The 18,236-nt window shown below is 39.0% G+C and overlaps 1 protein-coding gene across 4 annotated transcripts; it reads right to left on the reverse strand.

Annotated features, from left to right (window-relative positions):
* Nucleotides 1-9: 9 nt before the first annotated feature.
* lmx1al (LIM homeobox transcription factor 1, alpha-like) lies at nt 10-18,111 on the reverse strand. Of its 4 annotated transcripts, none has more exons than XM_044180785.1 (10): nt 17,680-18,111; nt 15,509-15,597; nt 14,642-14,677; nt 14,345-14,534; nt 3,883-4,115; nt 2,930-3,093; nt 2,683-2,760; nt 2,477-2,597; nt 2,211-2,366; nt 10-1,675 (listed from the first exon to the last, which is right to left on the reverse strand). In XM_044180785.1, the coding sequence occupies exons 2-10, from the start codon at nt 15,567-15,569 to the stop codon at nt 1,518-1,520; spliced, it is 1,197 nt and encodes a 398-aa protein (XP_044036720.1). In that variant the 5' UTR covers nt 15,570-15,597; nt 17,680-18,111; the 3' UTR covers nt 10-1,517. The 4 variants fall into 4 exon arrangements, with proteins under 4 accessions (XP_044036720.1, XP_044036718.1, XP_044036721.1 ...); XM_044180783.1 differs by having other exon boundaries at nt 17,578-18,111; XM_044180786.1 differs by lacking the exon at nt 14,642-14,677.
* Nucleotides 18,112-18,236: the final 125 nt, after the last annotated feature.

Here is an 18,236-nt window from a genome sequence, read left to right on the forward strand (position 1 = left end):
AAAGACTCCAAAGATGAAACCGCAGATTGTATTGAAGAAACGGCAACATTACATTCAAAGCACATCACCTGGCAGTCACTGAACAAAAAGGTAAGATAGGAACTCGCCTAATACCGCACAAATAAGTTACATTCACAAAAATATCACTGTAAAAATATCATGAGTCAGTGATCAGAGTCAAATATAATGTCAAGAACTAATGTTACAAGCTGTAGCCGATCACTGGCACCTAAATTAAACAAGTATCACCCTAGTCCTATTTTATTCTGCACCACATTATGAGTCTGGTCCTGATGCAACACTTGCTATCCAACTTCAGTTTGGAGGCTATTCCTTTAGACCTACTTTGTGACACATAAATATCATGCTACAGTTTAAATATTTGCTGATTATCACAGAAGAAGGTACAAAATATCTACCTAACAACATCTAATTTGAGATGTTTGAGAAAGAAATCATTACAGAACGTGACTACAACAATTAATTGTAACACAATCATACTCACATTTACATTTGAAGCACATCATCATGTACCCATTGTCCTAACTTTTGGGCATTATAGATTTATTGGTTGTCATTTACTGCACTACTTCTTAGTGATTATGTTCTAAAAGAAAAGGGAAAGCTAAAGCAATAATCACTTATACAACCCTGTTTCCGCAAAAGGCTCTTCAAATGACCCTGTTGTGTTTGTCTAAATGCTAAAAAAATGTGATTTTTTTTTTGGTCCATATTATACCTGCATTATCAAAAACTAAGAATGTAGTTTGAAATTATCATTTTACATGGCAAGTTTCTTCCTCTTTACAATCTACGTTCTTGAAGTCATTGGGCAAGTTAAACTGTAATCATATCCAGCACAATATCCTGAGTTATAGCTCAGGTTACATAAACATACACACTAACCTGAGAGCAAAATTGTACTCCAATCCATATACAGTATTGTATACGCTGCAGTCTTTCACACACAATAACTAATCACTAGTAAGTTATGCAAAAAGTTATGCAATATACTAATTTAATTTAGACCCTCAGCTGCTCATAAGACCTGCCAAGACTCCTAAATACATGTAGCTTGATTGATGAATTCCCTTTCAACAATCAATTATCGTCTGTATTTTATGATATATATATTAATATTTTTGATGTGTCTTCTGTTTGTTGTTTTTTTGTTGGAAAGTGCCATGAAATGTGTTTTATTGAGCATTACATAAATACAACAGGAGAAATTGAGGTCTTTTTACATATCTTGGACATTTACAGTGTCTGTATTTCCAGCATGTGATTCTTATCGAGGAAAGATAATGGGAACATTATGCTAATCTGCTGCAAAGTGATATTATGACTATGCCTGACTTATGATGATTTTGGCCTGTGATAAAAGCTCAGAAGTGTGTTTGGGTGCAAGCTGTTTCATGGAAAGTGGTCCCACAGGCATGTTGATGGACAGACTCCATTAGCTGCATCGCTGAGGTGAAAGGTGGAACAGGAAGGGAAAGGGTGAGAGTTTATAAGGGTCAGGAGGTGAAGTAGGAGTTCTGCATGGAGTAGAGACGGTCAATGGGGTTTCCCACTCGCCCTGGCAGGAGACTGCCGTCCCCTGTTGCTAAGAGGCAGTCTCCAAGGTGGCCGAGGCTTCCATCGCTGTCCAGGTCATGGAACACTGTCTCTGAGTCTGCAGTGAAAAAAAGCGAGTGTGTGCATAGCTGAAGTGGAACATTTTTAGTACCAGAGAGCACAGAAGAATATAAAATGAATATGAAAGTAAGCACACATTTTTACTGAAAACTCAAAAGCTGATGGACCTACCAAACAGACAGTGAGTCAGCCTTGGTAGTTTAATCTCAGCCTTTTCCTTACATCCTCACATCTTTTTTTACAACTGGAAACCAGCAAAACATGTCCTTCAAACATCCCCCTATCAGCTAATGCAACATGATGCACCACAATCTCACACTGCACATTTTCTAAGGAAATAATGAGGAAAATATTGGGCAGTGCAATTGTTTGACTATGTAGTAGTGCATAAGGCTCCATTAAACTTGGTGGTTTGGAAGAAGGCTGACATTTACTATGACTACAGTAACTAACTTGCTGAATGTCCTTGAATTGTGGTTTTGACTGTCATGAGGGTAGGGGAGATAATGACAAAATTTTCATTTTGAGGGGATGGTTTCTTTTGAATTTGCAGCTTTGACCTCCTGTCTTACCATAGGAGTGGAGCTGCTCGTTGTTCAGCTGAGGCGGTGTAAGCCCATGTCGAAATGGCTCTCCACCGTAGATGTTGGGGTCCAGAGCGAGTAGCTGCTGACGTGGCAGAGAGGGATACCCCAGTATCCCATCCATGCCATGGGTACTAGAGCCATCTGTGTACACATGAGAATCCCTTTAGTCATACAATTTCATAGTCTATTCTTCTAATCTTTGCTTAGTCTTCTGTTCTTCTTGATCCTGCATTGGCACTTGAAGCTCTTACCCTCACTGTCGTCATTGCTCTGACGGCCCCCTCTACTTGGTCCTCTCCTGGTGCCTCCCAACTGCTCTTGTTCCTGCTGCTGCTGCTGCTGTTGCTGCTGTCGGCGGGCTATCTTTTTCATCTGAGGCAAAAAAACTGTCTGTATGAATTTTCTCTTTATGTTGATGTGTGAGACAGAACATGTCCTGAAATGTGTAAAGTCTAACCTTGGCTCTCTGGTTTTGAAACCACACCTGCACAACGCGCACTGTCAGCCCAGTCTCAGCAGCCAATGTCTCTCTCACCTACAGGTTAGAATTTTTCATTGTTTTACAAACTTCAACAGCATCAAACACATCTTGAGATTAATCACTATGCAGACTGACAAAGATGCCCAAGAACAACAATGTTTGCAAGGCAAGGGAGACTTTTCTGGCAGACATGTCCATTGATAAGACATGCTGGTCCACCCACCTTGCGGCAAGGCTTAGCTGACACTTCAAAGGAGGCCTTGAAAGCACGGCGCTGCTGTGTGGTCAAGATGGTGCGTGGTCGTTTTGAACGCTTGTGCTCCTTGCCTTCATCACCACCTTTCCCCCCGCCAGAGCCTCCTCCACCATCCTCATCCTCACTTTTCACTAAGCAAGGTAAGCAGACAACAAAACAGTCAGAACAGCACATAGGACAAGGTACATTTTCATTCCTCCGTAAATGAAAAAAGTATTTAAAACTGAAGTGACTGTGAGAAAAAGCCTGAGTGTTTCTTAAACTGGTCCCTAGTTCAGTAGGTAGTGAACTTCTGGAGAAGAAAACAGTTTCTAAAGTGTTCCAGTGCACCGGAGGTTCAGCTCGATTTGCTGTAGAAAATTCCCAGAATGCACTAAGAACCAGTGAGCAAATTTGCAGACTATCCTCACTGATCAGAAGTCAACACACTTCTGCTACACTTTCCAAACAGATGTAACATTATCTGAAAATGACAGGTGACATAGAAAACTTTATTTTAAAATGGAGGTAATATTACTGCTACATATCTAAAACAGTTTGTACAATTTATTTTTCAAGACCTTTTTGCCATTAAGTTGTGCTGTTTTGCCAAGCAGTTATGTTGTGCTTCATTGACTCAGTATCCCAGTGGTCATTGAGTCTGTAACCTACTCAGCGCCTGAGATCCAGTTCACTATATACGTATTTCCTACCTACAGAACAAGGGAGCAAGACTTAGCCCTTTAAACCCCCATTTGCCCTTCAGGAGCTGTTCACTGGTCTAGAGTGTAGAAATGTGATTGACTGTGCTGAAAAATATGTTGAATGCATGAATGTAAAAGAAAGAGAATTTTGCTAAGATGTATGCAAAAAAGCCAAGAAACTTTGAATTGATTTCTATGTGGTTCAGGCAAAGCAGCTTTGTAACAAACCTATTTTACCTGATTCAGTTGGTGTGGGACTAATTGCGGCCAGCATTTCCCTTTCCTTCTCATAGTCCATGCGGCAGAGCAGCTGGCCTTCTTTCAGCACAAACTCATCACCTCTTTGCAGCCGGCGTTCACACTCACAGCAAGTGAAGCAGCCCAGGTGGTACACTTGGCCTTGCACGCGCATTATCAACTCTGTACGTCCAATCACCTGCAGGCAGGCGCTGCACTTCCTAACAAAAAGCCTGGAGGTGCAGAGAAAGACACACACATGGGCTTATATGTGAAGGATACCTACATGAACTGTAAAACATGGCATTTTGGGAGTCAAGGAGAAAAAAAAAAAGTCGAGGTAATTAAAGATGGAGGCACAGAGAAGGAGCTCTGATACATTTACCCTCAGCTCAAATGATTCTGGAGATTAGCATAGTCTCTTAATTAAAGGTCGTATAAACATTACCCAATTCACAGAGCAACAAGGTGAACGTCTGCTGAGAGGAATTCAGTAGTCAACATTTTTATATTGAATTTTTTTTCTCCCTCATTACAGTAGGTGGCAGTAGTTAGCTTATGATAGGAGAGCTGCCTGTTGTGAGTCTTTCCCTTTTAAATCCTGAAATGTTGAGATCTGTTTGATTGGGTGAACTCCAGTGCATACACATCCCACCCACAATCTTAAAGTACTTATTTAACACTATGAATAAAACTTAATACAGAGTCTTTCTCAGGTCCATTGCTTTTCCCCATGACCACTGTCCTTCTTTTGTCCCTCCGTCTCTCCTCCTGTGAGATGTTATAACCCTTCAGTTTCTCTCCTGCCTCACCATCTCTTCACATCCCTATTTCCATTCACAGGACCTAAGTATCTGCCTTTAAATTCCTCTCAAATCCCTGCTCTTGCACTTGGTTTCCTCCCCCTCCCTCCCAGTATTTTCTGCCAGCATTCCCAGTTCTCCCTCACTCCCTCCCAGCCTGCCTCCCCAGTTCACTGAAACTAATAAAGACAGGATTAATTAGATTGTTGTTTAAACAGTGCAATGGCCAGACAGACGCTGTAAACTCATAACCAGGGATTGGGGATAGCATGGGGTTAATCTCTCTCCTCTCACTTATGCACACTAAAACACACATACACACACAAACATAGATACTCACACACACATGCATGTACACGCACAGGCATGCACACAGACATTTGCACACACTCACCCACTGAGTGTCAGTATACCTAGTCTGATATTGGCTAGTTGCCCACGTTCACCATACCATTACCCATCATGATACTGGTGGTGCAAGCTGCAATCAGGAAATACTATATATATGCTTTATCACAGGAATATCTCAGGATGAATTACCAGGTAGTCAGAGAATTGGTGTAAGAAAGAGAAAGGTCAGTGGAAAACACAAACCTGGACAAGCGGGAAGGGAGGATGAGAAGGGAATGAAGAGGGGGAGGAAGGGACGAAGGCAGAAGTGTTGACGCTCCCTGACTGAGTGATAGGAAGGTGTTGCTGCCCAAATCTGGAGTGTAAAGAAGGAGCCAGGTCTGCACATTAGAGCTCCTAATCTGTGATTCTGTCCCAAACGCAGCTGCTACAGCTAATCTTTCTCAATCCATCTGCCAAACGCTCCCCAAATTCCCCAAATGACAGTGTCGCTAACTTAACATCATAACGCAAACACAAGTGTCCCTACACCGATCTACTGTGACAGGACCTTGTGTTTAATTAAAGGTTATTCAACCTATTTTCTTGTAGAAACATTGTATTGCATCTTAGAGATGCTTTATTGTAAAATATCTGCAAGAACCTACATGTTAATCATAATATTTGCCATTTAACACATATGCCACAAGGAAGAGCAATTACCACCCTGCTCCGTGCAGCCTCACTCTCCATCCAAATACACCATAAATGCTTCCTTTCACTGTGAACAAAATACAACAGAATATAATTGTCAAAGGATGCTTGACATAAGACTGATGATGTTGGTGGTTAAGTCCCACACTCCCTAATCGTGTACACAGCACGGTAGGAATTTACTCAACATGGCAAATGAAGGCAACTTGGGGCAACTGCCACAGAGGGGGGTCTGTAAGTAGATCAGTCTAATCCCTCTAATAGAAGTATCATTCACACTGGCCCTGACCAGGGTGTAGCTTCCAATAAATCACTATGAACGTGATGGTTATAGAGCAACCACACAAATGAGGTAAATTTAGATTTAACACCAAATAATTTTTTCATGTTTTGGGTGGAATTATATTTAACTTTCCCCGCGTGAATACATTTTTTTTGCACATTTTCTATATAAACACCTTCTGTTCAGAAATTCTATTAAAATAGATTGCTGTCTATTTTGCTTTGTATGTCACATTTTTGTTTATTTTTCTTTTTAAATCTGTTGTGCTTTTTAAAAACCACAGGCATGTGTTTTGATTATATCTTGTGTTCACAGCAGAATATGTATGATAAAATACCAAATACCAGTTTTGATTATGTTTTGGAACCACAAGGAAAACATGATTTTTAAAGTTTGAATATCACTAATATAACAGCAGCGTATTTTTGCTCACATCAGGAATCAGTGGAAAAAAGGGATGTTTGCATGACACTAACCTACAAGTTTTTTTCCCCTTGCATTTGAATTTCTGCTATGAAAAAGTTGAAATGAATTTAAACAGCTGAGGTGTAAGACCAGCTGTGAACAAATCTATTATAATCTATAAAAATATTTTGAAGAGGACTTTGCTTTGGATTAAGAGGGCTTTCCTTTAATGAAGTGATGTGTGTAATAGTCACAATATGTACAGAATTACAAAGAAGAGAAGTGCAAGTGCAGACAGAAGATTGTCTGCTTGTAGGCTTGTGATGTACAAAACCTCAGGAAGTTTGGCTGCAGGCACCTTTATATTTAGTGTCATGGATTTCTGAGGGGTTAGGAGGCACAACTAATTACAAGTTCACTGATTATGAGATCAAATGTAGAAAGGCAGAAAAAGGTGATATGTTGTCAGTATTGGGGGGATACATTTAGCCCTTTCCTTCTTGCTGTATTGTAGATCCTAGGCATACAAACAGAATAACAGAATCTTCATCATCTCCCTAAGCTGCGTCATGTGGCATTGTTTTGCCTGTGAGCTCTGACAAGCACGACATTGTGTGGACCGCAACACAATCATACCATAAATATGTATTTGTCTCAGAGCGATTACAGTTGTTGTGCTTGCTTTCATAATTGATGAATATTTATACAGGTACAGGTTTGCTTATACTAACTCTAGGTTTAGAGTGCCTCCTATTGCACTAGGTTTGGATCAGTTGCATGTAAACAAGCCCAGAAGAACCAAACTTTGACAGAGTGATGCTTCGCTCTGAAACTGCTCATCAAAGACCTACCATTGTCACTCATTTTGAAATGGGTGTTTATGCTTTCCCTGAAAGCGAAGGTACATCCCAGGGTACATGTGAAAGATGCAAAAAGAACAAATGATATGCAACTATTTTACTTTTAAGTTGTATTCTGTTTAGTATCCATTTCTTTGGTGTGTGTGTGTGTGTGTGTGTGTGTGTGTGTGTGTGTGTGTGTGTGTGTGTGTGTGTGTGTGTGTGTGCGCACACTTTTGGCGGATATTGCTCTGTGAAGCAAAATGGCTCAGAGCCAGGGTTCAGTAATCACATCATCTCCTTTTATTAAATCTCCCTGCACTGCTTCTGTGTTATTAAAATCTCCCAGCATTCCCCACGATACTCGCTACCCCTGCCACCACTCACTCACACAAATACACACATGTATATAAATATATATATACAGTACAGTCACACACACACACACACACACACGTGGGTACATATACAGTCACATGCACACACAAATATGCACAGTTTATGTAAACACAGATAAGGTTCCTGGGTACAAACATCAATAAAACACTGACAGCTGCTATCATTTGTGCACCATATCCATCCATGCATCAATAAAGTAACATCATAAACAGTCCTTTTGCTCAAAGAACGTTCTCCAAAATTTGTAAAAGCTATGTAATAGTTGTTATCTAATGGCCCAGAGGGCCTGCAGTGTATGGAATACATCTTTAAAGGCATTTCTGCATGAACACTCAGAAAATCTCACAGTTATATAGTTGCATGTCATGACTCGTTCACACTGGTAATAAGACCAGCTCTACATGACACCACTGAAGCCTGTAATATTCAAGACCTAATGTAATGTACCTGTGTAGAGTAACAACAAAAAACCTGCATGGTGTGCATGGTCTGCATGATATTTGTCTCTGGGTGTGTGCGATTTACACCTGATGCTACCAAGAATGAATGCTATGTGTGAGGAAAAAGATGTGTGTTTGTGTGTGTGTGAGTGAGTGAGTGGGCGTGTGTGTGTGTGTGTGTGTGTGTGTGTGTGTGTGTGTTAGTTTAGATAAAACAGTTAATCCCCAGGCCACCAGAACGCAATATCCTGTCTGCCCGTTTCTCATTTCCTGTCTGTCTCTGGCGGAGTGGGAAGCAGTGGGGAGGGGGTGGCGGGGGACAGCGGGACCCGTTGCCCCAGAAACAGGAGATACAGCCGCTCGATTTGAGAAAAGTCTACGCCGGTCTGCCTATCTCTCCCTCTCTGGTGCGACCCCCTATTCTCTCTCTCTCTTTTTTCCTCTCCCTCTCTGCTTTTATTATCTCAGATTTAATAAAGCCAAGGCGAGCAGCTTGTTCTGCCATGAAACATTTATTAGCTGTCTGTTATAAAATTGTTGTGGGGGAGGAAAGATGATGGGGTCTCATCTCACATTATGCAAAAACAGTGGCAATATCACCCCCTCCTCACACAGATACACATGCACCCAGACAAAAATCTGCCCCTCCCTGCGGCTGTATCCCTTCCTAAAACTCTCAGACATCTCGTCTTTACCTTCTTTATCCCATTTCGAACCCTCTCTCCATCATTGAGATTTCTCCCTGATGTTCTTTCATTTATACCATAAAATCTGATTGTTCTTCAAGAGAACACCATCAAAATACAAAAACTCCCGCATCCTTATTTTCCTTTCCTCTGGCACATCTTCGACCATCATCTGCTGAGTTGCAGGTGTAACTAATGTAAGACTCCTGGGTAAGGTAGGAGTGTTTGAACGTTTCAGAACCACATTCCTTTATTCCTGAGGATTTATATATACAGTACAGTCCTGAGCTGTCAGAGCAGCCATGATTCACTTAAACCCACACTCAACCACAAACTTTCCTTCCACTTGCAGACTCATTATAAGAAATAGAAATGGTAACTTATTGAAGGATAAAACATATATTTTCTCATTTACCTCTAATTATTTCTAGCAATACAGATGGTTTTGGTTTCATTTGACCAGTTTTTGAGAATCTCTGAGATTTCTGCTGCCACCCAAATACAACCATCACCATGAATTCTGACACATTACTGTTAATTTAAAAAAAATAATTAATGTCATAAATGTAACTTTTCCTCCTCTCCAATTTTAGAGGTGAATTTCTAGAAACCTAAGCAGATAAAACCAAAACATGGTTAGACATTAATAGAGTAAGCAAGAAATGTTTTTTTGTAATTTTGTTGAATAGACCTTTTAAACTGTGATAGTTTCAGTATTCAGACTTATATTAAAAGTAATTCATTAATATGGCATTGACTCATTAATCAGAGTTGCTGTGCAATCTGATGGGGATAAGGGCTTGTTATCATTCTGACGTGTCATTGCATAATTCTCTCTAATAGTATTTCCCTGCAGCCCAGTGTCAGGCCTGTCATCACAGGACAACCATAGAATGCTGGGTAATTAGCACTGTACCCAATCAGCCTCCCCACCACCTCCTCCCATTCCCATCCTGAGACACAAAGAGGCGCTGAGGGAGTGGAGACGATTAAGAGAAAACAAGGGATAAACGGGGCGATAAACTGTTTGGTGTCATGGCTGCCATCAATCTCGACGTGAACGAAATGAGGTTTGGAATAGAGAAATATTATTACAAAGCAGACAGTGATGAATGAGGTAACGGATAGAGAGACAGGGAGAGAAATGATGGGTGGGGTGGGGGTATGTAAGGGAGAACAGGGGTAGAAGATGCAGTTTCTATCCTCATTCTCTGTGTTTTAGAACTGCAAGACTCAGAAGTTCACTCAGATAAATGCACCGTAACTTGAGAGAATACTCTGTCAGGCCATTAGTGTTAGACCCACATATAGCTACCTGGTCAGCAGAGGGAGATTCCATAACTGTGGCGGCGGGGTCTCCCTCTCTCTGTCTGCAAAGAGAGGGTTTGTAAACCTAGATGTAGTTTCAGTGCCCTCCACCCCACAGAGTGAGGTATTAAACCCAAGGTTTAGTGAATATCCACCCTGGTGACCTGTTTTTCACAGGGCTGAAGCTGCCTTTATGGGGCTTACAAGGGAGCTTGCATGCAGGCTCCGCACAGCCAGACTACCCTGCATTCTGTCTGGGCTCAGCACTATTGACCAGGGAACACTGGCCTTATACTGCTCAGTTTGGCAAAGAACCATAATGTTGAGCCGGTCTGTAAAAGACAATGACAGTGAAAAAGTGTGTGTAGGATACTGAGGATGGTAGACATTATTCATGCATGCAAATCAGGTGGTTTCGTTGTCTTATTTTCAATCACAATGATATTTAATCATCCTGTAATTTTTATTCAAAATATTTTTTAATTTTATTGTAAACTGAATTAATATACACTGAGACCAAATTTCTACCACAGCTCACTTAGATCTTTAGATTACTACTGAGACTTCCTGTTTCTGATGTAGAAAATGTTTTCCATCCAAATTTTTATTATTCTGCCCATCTTGCCGGTAAAAGTGATGCATTGTACTCATGCATAAAAACATCCTGATGGGAATTTAAGAGTGTGGAGGCAAGTCTTGCCACAAAATGATTCTAGAGCCTCATGCTGAACATCTGGTCCATAACAGGATGGAGTTCCAGAGAATTTCTTGAGGTTTCAAAACACTTAAGTTTATTGTGTCTAAATCCCCTCATTTCCATAACAGATTGAGACTAGGGAATCTCGAAACTGAAGGCATACCTCCTGTTTTATTACATAGATAATGCGTGGCAGTAGGATTTATTACAAGAAGTTTCAGGGACTGAACTTGAATGTGACTCACAACTGAACCTATATTCTATTGAATTTTATATAATGCTTGAATATTTGGATTAGGTTTACGTGCTTCACCCTAAAAAGTCTACTGTTATGTTGAAACCTGACATTGGCTTTTTGAGCATTGGAGTGAATTTAGAATCACTTTGAAGCAAAATATCCTTTGAAAACATTAAACATGCAAATATTGAATAAACTTTTGCCTCGAAGGCAGTTTTGCCCAGATGAATCAGGGTGGGGGATGGGTCACATTTCAAAATTAGATTTGTTTTCTCATTTGAATAGATAGACATCTACATGCATTTATTTTTTTAATTCAACAGAATAGATTAATTTTAAAGATTTCAGAGATATCTCCCTCAAAACATGTTTTGTATTTATTTCTGTTTCACTATTTTTTTTTTAGGAATACCAACTATAGAAAACAGCACATGCGAACAAATGCACAGGGTAACATAACAGTACTGTACAGTGTGGCCTTTGTGACTTATGCTGATGGAGAGCCATGAGGGAGAGTTTTGCTGGCTGTGTGTGCTGGGTGATGTAATCAAAGCAAAGGATAAATTAAAAAATATTTGGACAAGCCAAAGATACTGCATGAGGGTGAGATGGAAAGTAGCCCAGTATGAGCAAGAAAAGCCTGCAAGATGTCATCTTACCATGCATATATACATTTCATCCACACATTCAAAAGTAAGTCAATTACTTTAATATATCAATCAATGTGTACAGACAACAGGCGGTTGATCTTCCACAGCCTCTTTCAACCAGCTAGAACTAAAATGGAACCAAGCTTCAAGTATAGGGTTAAAAGAAAAATGAGCATCCCCTAATAATTGTATGAATTCCCCTAAATTTTTTATGCACGTTCCAAATTCTTGGACATGGTTATCTGTTACAATGCACACACCTGCTCTAGATGGGGGAGGGTGGGGGGTGTAGTGTAAGGCGCTGATGGACAGATTGCAGGGAAAACAAGGAGACATTGTTGCTGATCCGCTGAAGGTCACAGGCAGTACTGTGTGCCAAGTCTGGCACCGACTCACACAACAAGGCAACTATCCATATGCAATGTATAGGGGACTAAATCAACACCACAGTGAATGAGCCACTGACTATTAATTTGGATCTACAATTACAGTCATTACACGAGGAGAGCAAATACGCTTTTTCATTCCATCACTGAAAATGAACCCAGTGCTTCATTTATGATAAGCTATTGCCTCCACGTTTCCCACTCATTTTTCCAGATAAACGTCACACAATGGGATTTTCATCAGCCAGTTCCTCTCTTTCACTGTCTCGCTCTCTCTCTCCTCCAGATGTCAGGTACAGTGGGAGAGTCTGTGCTGCTGGATGCTGTCTGACACTTTTCAAAACAATGATAACAAGCTTCAGGCTCGTCCTTCAGCTATTCACCCCTGGAGCTCCCACCACAGGCACACCCACTGACCAAGGCACACACCAAACAACCAAAACAAAAAGCACACACACACACACACACACATACACACATACACGATATGGCCTCAAAAATGACCATAGAGTTGAATCATCAAACAAAAAACAGGACATTTTACATTTCACAAAGCAAGTGTTAACTTCAGTAATTACATTGCAGTACAATGTGTTTTCAGGTGGGGTACATTGAATCACTATGGAGCGTAGAATTGCAGTATTAAGTGCTGTTAATTCAACTGAGATTGTGAACATAAACACTATGGGAATGGCTCTATAAATCCAAAACCATAATTGTAACTCTATGAGCAAACAAATCTGCAACAGTCAACTACAAATAATTGTCATTAAAGAATTATTACAATTCTGCAGGGGGAAAGGGGGCTCCTAAGTTTCTTCATATAAGAACTAGAAGAAGATTGTATTACGTGCCAAGAATCTCCAGTTAATCGTTTGAAACCTTAATCGTCCCTTAAATCCCCTCAAGTGGCCTCAAAGATGCATGAAACATTTTACATACTTTCTGTCAATAACATATATTCTATATCAATGTGCTACAGAACTTACATTTAGCTATATCACACTTACATTCAATCAAATTTTCACATTTAATTTTATTTCACATGGATGTTTTGTTGGTACAATTGACATAAAATGGAAAATTCTACATTTTTTACTACACTTTTCATACTTGAGTCTGACATATTCAATATCCTTTGAAACTTTGGGGATCTTGACCACAATTTAGAACAAAGCTATGTAGGTTTTAGCAAAGCTTTTATGCACACCCCTCCTTAATGTAATGACAGGCTTGTAGGGTCGAACATGAATTTACAATATAAATAATTATTTCTTAGATATAGCTTGGTAAGGGATTTGAGGTCAGTTGAAATTTTCTCAAAGTTTTACTAAACAAATGTCAGTAGAACACTCATATTGCCTACTTTATAATTTCCAGCTACATACGTCTGACTTCTTAAGTACTTGAAGACGCATTCATGTTTTTAGTGAAATTATTTTAAGTTCAGTATTTTCAGATGTTCTTTTTTTTACTAAGAAAGAAACTTCACTTTAAACTAATTAGTAGGTTCAGTTTCTTTGTGTGTTACTAGCAGAAGCTAACCACATTAGCATGTAACCTGGTAAATAGTGATCACATCTATATATCAAATTACTATCACCAAAACTTGGCAAGCTATCCAAATATAGAGGATGAAAATACTGTTTTATGAGGCATACGTTGGAAACACAGTTTTATCTTTGAAAGCAACATCATGTGATTTTAGCTTCCTCTTGGCTTGCAAACATACTGAGGAGGCTGAGTGACATGATTTCAACTTGCTTTGGATTAGAGGAAATTGTGACTTCAAGACTGATACCATTTCCCCCTCTGTAAACAAACACTTATAGTCAGATTTGGGAAATAAATATTTCATGAACTGCATAACATTCTTGAGATAGGCTACCGGTAGTTTACGCAAATATTTCCATTATTTTGAGACTATATTTTTGTACTAATTTCTTTGCAGATTAAGAGTTTACTTTCAACATGACATAAACCCTGAAAATATAGATGTAGTTCATGAAAGTTCATGAACTCTGAAAAACAACCTTGTTTCAGCTCTGTGATGAGGACATGCATTTTTGATTAGGAAACTTTTCTCAGCCTGTAGATTAACCTATGGCTCTTTAACTGATCTGAGAGGATGAGTAATTCTACTTTTACTGCATTATTACTTTAAGTAGAGGGTAGAGAGTTCTTTTACCGCTGCCCGATTCTCCCATACAGTCAATGGAGCAACATCAAACAAGTGAACCTTCAGTGTGTGTGTGTGTGTGTGTGTGTGTGTGTGTGCTCTTACTTTTCATAGTCGTGCTTGCAGTACAGCAGGCGGTCCCTGCAGTAACAGGTCCCGGTGAGCGCGCTCAAACACACTGCGCACTTGACGCAGGTCTCGTGCCAGGAGCGCTCGTTCACGCGCAGCAGGAAACGGTCGGCGATGGGAGACTCGCAGCCCGCACACACCTCTCCCCCTCCCCTGTACTCCGGACCTGGAGGGAGCAAATCAGTTCGTGGAAAGAGAGACAGAGGCAGGTCCAAAGCCAGGATATTTAAAATACTGGGGTCATGAGTCCAAGTCTCCCTAGTGCAACCTCACCCCACAAGGAAATGTTGACTCGCTCCAAAAATCCATCTGTAAAACACGGATTTTTTTTAATAATACAACACATATTTGTGTGTATATTTTACATCATTTGGCACAACTGCTGTCCCCTCCAACATCCTGGGTGTACTCAATAGACAAACGTTTATAGAAACCCCACTTTTTGATAATAATTTATAATCTCAAGATTTAAAAGTCCCTATTGATTTAATTTATTCCTAAATTGAATTTATATGTAGGCTACTCCTTAAAAAAGTCTTGTTGTTATTTTTTATTCCTATTAGACTTGATTACAAGGTATGATTACATTGTTGTTTTTACTTATCTTTTGATGTATATATCTATATGTGTATATATATATGTATATATAGATATATATATATATATATATAGAGATATATATATATATATATATATAGATATATATCTTTTATGTAAAGTTATAGTCAACGTAACAAACGCAACTTTTTGGCATTTCCTTTTCCTTTTGTGTCCCTCTAATATTCCCATTTTTGCGCTGATAGTCAATTCATATAGATAGCCTACAATCAGTAGTGATTTTATTCGCATAGCCTAGGTAATCAGTAGTGGTTGACGTTCTCCTAACATACATAAAGGCCTAATATTCCTATAGGTATTTATATTGCGTCAATACTCAATAGCGAGGTTTCAGTGAACTTGATCATGGTGATAGTCTATGTTATGGCATTTCTTCCTTGTGGTCTTTATAATATTCATAAATAGTACGTTTATCACGAACCTTGGTATCCTGATAATGTTTTTCTATGGTGATAATATTTAATGTAATAATGAGTTTATTTCGTTTAGGCCTTGTACAACAAATTGTCAGCTAACACTCACCAAAAGGCGTTGAGGATGGAGGCTGCTGCAGACAGGACTGCTGGCTTTCCTCTGTTTTCATCCCTTCTCTCCTTCCCTCAGTGTGATCGCTACAGGAAGACAAAAAATGCACCATTTCTAGCTAAGACATCAGCTGAACCACTTGCAGTAAATCCATTTGAAAATAAGTGAATCAGTCAAACTAAATGTAGGCCGATGCACGCAGATTATGAAAAACAGCCACAAAACTAAAATATTTTTAGGGCGAGATTTTAAGTTACTACAATATAGATCCAAAATTAGATTAAATTTGCACGCACACGAACACACACACAGCTTGGACTTAATACAAGTTATTAAAGGCAGATATGACAATGATAAAAAAAATAGAAAATATTAAGCTACACATGTATTTCTGATAATTTAATCCAAATCCAAATAAAAGGAATTACATATGAACAACAACGATTAGCCCATTATGGAACCTTAATTTTTGGTTAACATTAGCTTAGAGTTCAGGGCCCTTAATCTAGTCAGCTGATATTTTAAAAGTGTAGCTCAGCTTTTAAATATCACTCAACATAATAAGTAAAAATTAAACAAAAGTTGGCTAAAAAAAAGGATAAAATACCAAAAGTAGCATACATTCTTATATATTTGTAGAATTTTCCGTTTAGATATCCCAGAATCATTTTAGACATTTTGGTGAAAATATATATGTTTTAAAGTTTTCTCTAAAAATTACGGTCTACAATTTAATTATATTAGTTTTAGGTTGTTATTCTAAATCATACAACTGTTTCATTAATGTGACAAAATGGAGTATTACAGAAAAAGCATTAAAAGACACGGACGGCATTTTGTATCCTACAAAGTTCTCTTTAAAAATCGACAAATCCAGACAAAAATAAGTTGGCCGAGGAAACAACATTTATTTTTTCTACAGGCACTTTAATGTAGATTGTTTGCTATGGCCTTATCAGACTGTATGGTATTTTTTTTTATCAGGCTCGCTAAATGAATAGGTCTATTATGATGTTTATAGCCTATATTCCAATTGGATATTAAATTATATTTAGATTTTTTGTTGTGATATTTGTAAAGTATCCTATTTTTAATAATACGATAACTTTTGGGAGGCTTGGATAGTGAGTCTATAAAATCCACTAAATAGGCTATAAAATAGGCTATTGAATATCGGGTAATTGCCACAGAAAATGAAGTAATGAAATAAAACAAATAAAGTAAATACAGCTAATCTGATTTGATGTTTTGCTTAATTGCTGGTTGAATACATTACTGGAATATTTATGTAATGCATCCATGATTACATGTTGAGACTAACAGCCTGACACTCTGATAATGATTACCGGAATAAAAATGTACAAAAAGATTTAATTAACTTTGCTGCAGGTCACCGGGAGCTATAATTAACGGAAATATATTAGTCATATCATATGACGATCAATAAACTGTTCTATAAAGTTGTTGTCAAAGCGTACTCCAAAGACTGACATTCAAAGAAACAGTAAGAAGCCTTTCTCGGTTTGAAGGTAATGACCAACCTTTTCGTGTTTAGGAATTCATATCAAAAGCAGAGAAAATCTGTTTGTCCTGATAGTTTAGTTTAAAAGCTGTTGAAATGGCCAGGTAGCCTAGTGCTATCAAGTTAAGTTGTTATGCGTCTGTTTTGGTCCAACAATTGGATGTGATTACTCCACTCATAAAACAGCTGTAAACTAATGGGATAATGAAATATTATCCACGATAAGAGAATCTCTAAAGCAACGTATTTGCCACTGAACCACCAACTGAAACCCAACCTGTACTAAAATCGCTTATCTATGTATATATATGTTTGGATTAACAAACCAAATCAAAGAGCATAATGTATCAGAAAGCAAGGTCACTGTGACTTAGTCTGTTTTTACGTGAGCTTTTAAAAAAACAAAAAACACGTCAAATAACGTCTGACACAAGCAAGCGCCGCTGCAGGAATCAGAGACACATATCGATTCAAGCAGGATAATTATTTGGAAATCACAAGTCTGCCTTCGCTGACAACCTGTTCTTGAGTTGCGGAGTCCTACCTTGAGGTGAAACACACTCCTCCTGAAATCTCGGTTGGCAACATTAAAACCTGGGGAAACTTTCTGCCAGTAAATGAACATGCGCGTTTACAGATTGTTCACCTGTATCTCACAGTCCGGCGCGCATGTTGCCTACGGTAAAAATCCAAATACCATGATGACCCAAACTATTGTCTATTGTCTCTCCTGTTTTCTCCGCCAGCAGTGTGTGCGCTCTGACTTGTTTTGTGCGTAAAGAGGCGCAGGAGGAGGAGATGGACAGACAGGGAGGGAGGGAGAAGGTGCGGAAGATGATGAGGGAAGATGAGCGATGATGTAGCCTATTGATAACTCAGATGAGGATGATCTTTTGCATTTGTGTTCAAGGTTAGCCGGAGACTTTAAAGCGCGCAGTTGATACGTGAAAAGACTTGCAGTGAGGCAGTAATCCCCCTCCACATGGAAAACGATCTATTATGACCCTAATATTTAATTATATGCCTGATGCTAAACTGCCTGGTTCTGATGAAATGTTATCAAAAGGACAAAGGCAAATGAAGATGAGAGCAGTTACAGTCAACCATAATTCCAAGACATCAGAAAATGTTGCCTCGCTTTATATGCTATTACACTCTAAAATGAAACAGGTACCAGGATGAAAAGGCTGATGTGGAAGTAGG

Source organism: Siniperca chuatsi, linkage group LG21, assembly GCF_020085105.1.
Source record: "Siniperca chuatsi isolate FFG_IHB_CAS linkage group LG21, ASM2008510v1, whole genome shotgun sequence".
Classification (NCBI taxonomy): domain Eukaryota; kingdom Metazoa; phylum Chordata; class Actinopteri; order Centrarchiformes; family Sinipercidae; genus Siniperca; species Siniperca chuatsi.

What these genes read in the sequence shown, in the direction of transcription:
- lmx1al (XM_044180783.1), bottom strand. Translation starts at nt 17,621, where the DNA reads ATGTTGCCAACCGAGATTTCAGGAGGAGTGTGTTTCACCTCAAG. An exon ending in GGAGTGTGTTTCACCTCAAG is followed by an intron (nt 15,598 to 17,577) that starts GTAGGACTCCGC and finishes GTCTTCCTGTAG; the next exon opens with CGATCACACTGAGGGAAGGA. An exon ending in CAGCTAAGCCTTGCCGCAAG is followed by an intron (nt 2,761 to 2,929) that starts GTGGGTGGACCA and finishes TCTAACCTGTAG; the next exon opens with GTGAGAGAGACATTGGCTGC.